General features: G+C 41.0%; 1 protein-coding gene across 2 annotated transcripts in view; it reads left to right on the plus strand.

Annotated features, from left to right (window-relative positions):
* Positions 1 to 5322, plus strand: part of waca (WW domain containing adaptor with coiled-coil a) — a 28442-nt gene extending 23120 nt beyond the window's left edge. Inside the window, exons 9-13 of one of the 2 annotated variants that reach the window (XM_053639755.1) lie at positions 26 to 174; positions 289 to 404; positions 867 to 1116; positions 3426 to 3553; positions 3805 to 5322. In XM_053639755.1, the coding sequence (XP_053495730.1) occupies positions 26 to 174; positions 289 to 404; positions 867 to 1116; positions 3426 to 3553; positions 3805 to 3874 (713 nt within the window). In that variant the 3' untranslated portion in view covers positions 3875 to 5322. The remainder of the gene's footprint in view (positions 1 to 25; positions 175 to 288; positions 405 to 866; positions 1117 to 3425; positions 3554 to 3804) is intronic. The other variant, XM_053639756.1, reaches the window with a different exon arrangement.
* Positions 5323 to 6000: the final 678 nt, after the last annotated feature.

Here is a 6000-nt window from a genome sequence, read left to right on the forward strand (position 1 = left end):
GTCTCTTTTCTTTCGCTTGGAGTAGCACAGCAGTCCAGTCAGTCTCCGATGTCCCTGACGTCAGATGCTTCATCCCCGCGGTCATACGTGTCCCCCAGGATCAGCACGCCCCAAACTAACACCGCATCCCTGAAACCCCCCCTGAGCACCACACCTGTGTCATCTCAGACCAAGGTAAACACCCATTTCAGCCTTGGGCTGAAATTACAGATCTGTTTGTGCCAAGTGGTATAGTTTACACCATCATCCTCATTACTGCTTCTTGGCATTTCTCTTTCTCTTTATTAGGTGAATACTCTGGGGATTAAGGCCAGTTCTCTTCCTCCGCCCTCATCTCAGCAGCCCCTCCCTTCAGATAAACACCATGACAACAGCAACTCCCCACGGACACTGCAGCGGCAGAGGTCCGTGTCTATTTCTCAAACCAAGAAAAACTCACAGTAGATGCACAATATGTCTGTCCATCTGGTCCCAGTTTTGACAAGAAGCTGAACTCCCAGGTGCAAAAACTGCTGTGCTTTTTGGAGCTGGAGTGACATTGTATACCTGTGTGATCTTGTATGATAGACATGAGCAGTGCTGCTTGTGCTTATGTATGAACAAGCGCCACAATATTTATAGTCAAGAGTGTAGAGTTTTTCCATTGAGGAAAGAGATCTCTGCTTGTGTTATGCTGCCATCTTTTGGTCAGTCATGTAACCGCAATTGGAAACTGTGCAGCATTGTATATGCTTTCTGAAGAGTTCAAACTTTTCAATCCCTGTTCACTTTGAGATTTTACCCCACTTCCAGATGGATGTAAATTGTAAGGCTTTTGTTCTAAATCGTATTTTAACATCACTACCTTTCCTGTGCTGTTCATCCAGCAGTAGTCAGAGAAGTCCCTCTCCTGGTCCCAACCATGTTGGAAACAGTAACAACAGCAGCAGTAACAATGGCAGTGGTGGTGGTCAGAGTACTGGCGTGGGGACCGGAGCAGGGCCAGCGGGTTCAGTACCAGCTGGAACAGCCACAGCCAGACAATCCTGCTCCTTCACACCCTCGCTGGCGGCACACTTTAACGAGAACCTCATCAAACATGTGCAAGGCTGGCCTGCAGAGCATGTCGAGAAACAGGTACTTTGCTGTCCTGTCTTATCTGCTGTTTGTTCACAGGATTTTTGCATACTTTTTTTTACTATGCAGTGAATATCTAAATGTACTGTACTGTAGAATCTGTCTTAACATTGTGTATACACTGATTGGACGTTTTATTAGGAACACTGGTGCACCTACTCATTCATGCAATTATCTAATTAGCCAGTTGTGTGGCAGCAGTGCAATGCACACAATCATGCAGATACACGCTAGCAGCTTTGGGTAATTTTCACATCAGTCATCGGATTTGGATGATTGGATGATTTTTGACCTTTTGGTGTCAGATGGGCTAGTTTGAGTATCTCTATAACTCTTGATCTCCTTGAATTTTCACTCAAGACAGTTTCTACAGTTCAGTCAGAATGGTGCTATAAAGAAAAAACATCCAGGGGGTGGCAGTTCTTTGGATAGAAATGCCTTTTTCGTAACATGTGCCCAACTTGTGTCAACAGTCCATGCTGGTGGAGATAGTGTGGGAAATGTTTTCTTGCCACACTTTGGGCCCATTAATACCAGTCAATTATCGCTTGAATGCCACAGCCCATTTGATTATTGTTGATTTTATGCATCCCTTCATGGCCGCAATTTACCCATCTTCTAATGGCTACTTTCAGCATGATAACGCACCATGTCACAAAGCAACTGTCGTCTCAAGCTGATCTCATGAATGTGACAATGGGTTCTATGTTCTTCAGTGGCTTTTCCAGTCACCAGATCTGAATCAAATAGAGAACACCATTTTTGTAGTAGGCTGAGAGATTAGCAGCATGAAAGTGCAACTGCGGCAATACCCAGTATTAGTATAGTGTTCCTGATAGTGTTCCGTTAGCGTATAATAAAGTAAGGCCATGGAATATGGGTGGACGATGTAATAACGTCACGATACGTTAACGTTTATACTCAGAAAAGGGTATCATGCGGAGGCAGTGTTTGGACGGTAACAGTTGTGTAAATATAATGGCTCCATTTCATTAGCAAAACCTGTGCAGATTAAATTTAGTGATTCAAATTGTGCATTAAGGTCCAGTGTGACCTTTTTTTGCCTTGTCACCTACCACAATCATACATTTAACTATAGATTATTATGTACATGTGTAGAATGTTTGATCTATAGGTCTTTTGTAAACACAGCAAATGTTTCACCTTTCTACAAATCATTAAATCTTTGCCCCAGTACAAAACAGTAGTTTTGTTTGTGGGTTGAATGTAGGACAGTTTGGTGATGTCTCTGCTCAATGACACCTGATTTTAATTCACTATTAATTCAAAAATTCAAAGCAAAATCACTAGATTGTGCTGGGCTCTACAGGTGGAGGTGGACACTCCTGGTCTAACCTACATTTAGCTCATCTGTACAGGCAAGAATTGAGCTCACTTCCCCCAACCGCGGTGATGCATCATTAAAGGCACTGATTTTGCCATTCTCAGATGAATGAGATAGGAGACTTACTGTTTTCATATTCAGAATTTTTTTTTTTTTTGCAGTCCAGTTTCGAAACTTGCCAAAAATCTCTCTAGACTGTTGGCAACTTCTGTAACTAATTAAATGTTATTTAATAATAATTTGTATATAAAAATGAATACTATTAATCATATTTAGTGTTCCTTAGTTCATACAGGAAGATGTAAAACCATATTCCAGTGCTATCTGGGTATGTTAATAGGGTTCATTGTCTGTAAATAGTGACTGATGTACATATAATGATATTCATTATATTATAATGTTCTGTGTACTGCAATATGTGGGGTTTTTTTTGGGGGGGGGGGGGGGTTCACCAAGACCACGCTACCAAATGGATGTCGCCCAAATAGTGCACTATATGGTGAACAGGAAACCAATTCAGGCGTAACATTATTGCACTGGTTAATGCAGTCTTGTCTGATTGTGGTATTGGATTGCCATCTTCTGGTCAAGAGTGAAACTACAATTGCAACATTCAACATAGTCAAATGCGCTAGCAGTGCCGAAAACCCCTTTCGGCATCCCATCTTCTTTGGCAACGGTAACAGTGGCGATTGTGGTGATGGTCAAAGTGCTGGTGTAGAGCATGAAACCAGCTGGAACAAGCCTTCTCCGAGACAAGCCACTTACTTTGAATCAGATCCACTTCAGATCAATTCCAGTCTCTGTAGTCACTGTTTCCAGTGCATGTCTTAAAAAAAAAAAAAAAAGTCATTGTGTTTGCTTTTTGATGCATGGCATTGCGAGCTCTCTTTGGGATAAGATGTTTTGCATGGTATGAGTGTTGGAGAGAGAATTTGATTTTTTTTTTTTTCTTTTCTCTCAGGCGTCACGGTTACGTGAAGAGGCTCACACCATGGGCAGCATTTACATGTCTGAGAACTGTACAGAGCTGAAGAACCTGCGCTCACTAGTGCGCGTGTGTGAAATCCAGGCCACACTGCGTGAACAGAGGTAACCACTGCCTTCAGATTAGTGTAGATACCTCCTAAATGTTTTATTGAATGTTTTTTTTAAATACCATTTTGGCCTTCATCAGAATGTGGAACGTTTCAATTTTTTTATTTATTTAAAGGGGTCTTGTGAATGTCAGAATACTGTACTATTTTGAAATCTCATTATGGATATTTCTAGACTTGTAGTTCATCTTCAGTCTTCTGCTATATTTCCCTTTGTGCTTCTCTCTCTCTCTCTCTCTCTCACAGGATACTCTTTTTGAGACAACAAATTAAAGAACTTGAAAAGTTGAAGAATCAGAATTCCTTCATGGTTTGAGAACTCTCGGTTTGTTTGGTGTGGGTTTTGAATAGAAGGACAGCAGAGGTGTGAGGATGAGTAGGAATCCATTTTATGTGCACAGAACCCTCGAGAACCAACATTCTGTTGTTCTGCTCTGGGTCCAGTCTTACACAAAAAGGAGCTTCGGTGAGCTGTGGACTAAATGGCAAGGGAGGGGGATAATGGGTGGAAGCTATGGGCCAGTTGAGGTGCAGATGTTTTGGGACCTGCTCTTGCCAGGGGCCGTGTATATGTAGATTTCTTGTAGATGTTATTTCCATGTTGTAAATATGTTTTGTAGATATGAAGCCGTGGGAAGCCATGCCTATCAGAAAAGCTTTTGTCATCCAAATGGTTAAAAAAGAAAAAAAAAAAACGATCCCAATCAGCACCAAGTCCAGCTGAGGACATTCATCGTCTTCAGATGTCCATATGTAAAAGTCTGACCACAGATTTTTAAACTTGCTTATGAAAAGAAAAGAAAAAAAAAAAACCTGAAATCTGCTCATCAGAAAATCATTTGGTGAGCCATTGCCTTGAGCATGTACTATACGTGCATGGGGTAGGGGGGAGGGTAGGTGGACGATCCAGTGGGGGCAACTAGTGACAATGACAACAGCGCGCGCACACACACATCCATGTTTTCTGACTGCACACACCTCCACCTATTAAACCCTGTCTGGTTTGTTTCCGTCTCTCTCTGCATATGAGTAATTGTAATGTTGCTAAATGGTTAATGGACTTTCTTCCGTTGATTGCTTTCTCTGGTTGCAACGTAAAAGTTTCACTCCCCCAGTCCATGCCTTTTGAAGGGATTAGATCATGTCTGTCCACAATGGTTCAGTGGTCTCTGCCCCAATGGCCCTAATGTGCCCTCTGTCAACACCAGTGCCTGCTTGTATGGAGGAGTGAATCTGAGAAAGATAGAGATCATTTTGCTCATTGAATGATCATTCCTGCTGCTCGATCTAAAATGCCCGCCTACCTGCCTCCCAAATTGGCTTCCCCAGAGACTGGTGAAGTCTAGCTGACACCAACTTTTTTTTGTTGTTCTTGGGGTTCCAGACATTTCGGCAAGTTTATTTTTATTTCTTTTCTTCTTATTTTTTTTAAGTAAGTTTATTGCAGCTTGCATTAAACCAAGAGTTCATTCCTTTGTACAGTCGATAATTAATAATGGAGTTTAAAAAGAGTTTTATTAAAAGTTGCAGTGATTACTAGTATATCATATGTTGTATTCATAAATTATTGTCACACATTTTCCTTTGCACCCTGATTGGACAGAGTGGCGCTAGTGCTACTGGATAGTAGGAAATGAAATGTTGAAGGTCATGGCCGTGGACTGGACATTACCAACTCCGCCACATCAGAATCAGGGCAGGGTCACCTGGGGTCAGAAGGTCAAATGTGAAATGTATGTATTGTAATAAACATGCTAAAAAGTACATCTTGATTTGTTTGTCATCTTTGCCTATTCCTGGGGCAGTCGCTAACTTATAAGTGCATTAGTAGGATATGTGAAGAGTCAATGTGAATGAACTGATTTGCAGTGATTCTTCCCTTAAAAAGGTAAAGTGGACCCAAACCATGCCAGCAAATTGCCTCTCACCATAATAACCTTTCTTTTGTTGCCCATCTGAAGGAGATGACTATGTAAAGGGGGGGAAGTCAACTTTGATTATATTTCTGCACATAGTGATCACAATATTATTTTTGGGATATTAAAACTGGTGTGTATATCATGATTAAAGGTAAAATTGGACCAAAGTACATTGTATTCAGTTCCTGATCTCAAAGCCAATGATCAGTAAGAATACTCGCTGCTGTTATAACAGATATTTGATGCCTTTGCTTTTCCCACAGCTAGCTGGAACACAAATTCAGGAATTGTTGAGAGTTCATAATATTTAATAATACTCTTTGCATTATATTACTGCATTCATTATAAAGAAGCTGCTTTTCCCAGTCCATAGTGCAGGCTGTAAATTTGACACCTCATGCTGAATATTACTGCTAATCTAATTATTTTCTGATTAATGAAAGAAATTGCTTGTGCATAGTGTGTTTCTCCAAGATACTGTTCCTTAATTAGGCATTTTAAGATGGAGTCCAGAGAAAATTCT

The sequence above is a fragment of the Ictalurus furcatus genome, chromosome 13 (assembly GCF_023375685.1).
Source record: "Ictalurus furcatus strain D&B chromosome 13, Billie_1.0, whole genome shotgun sequence".
Lineage (NCBI taxonomy): Eukaryota > Metazoa > Chordata > Actinopteri > Siluriformes > Ictaluridae > Ictalurus > Ictalurus furcatus.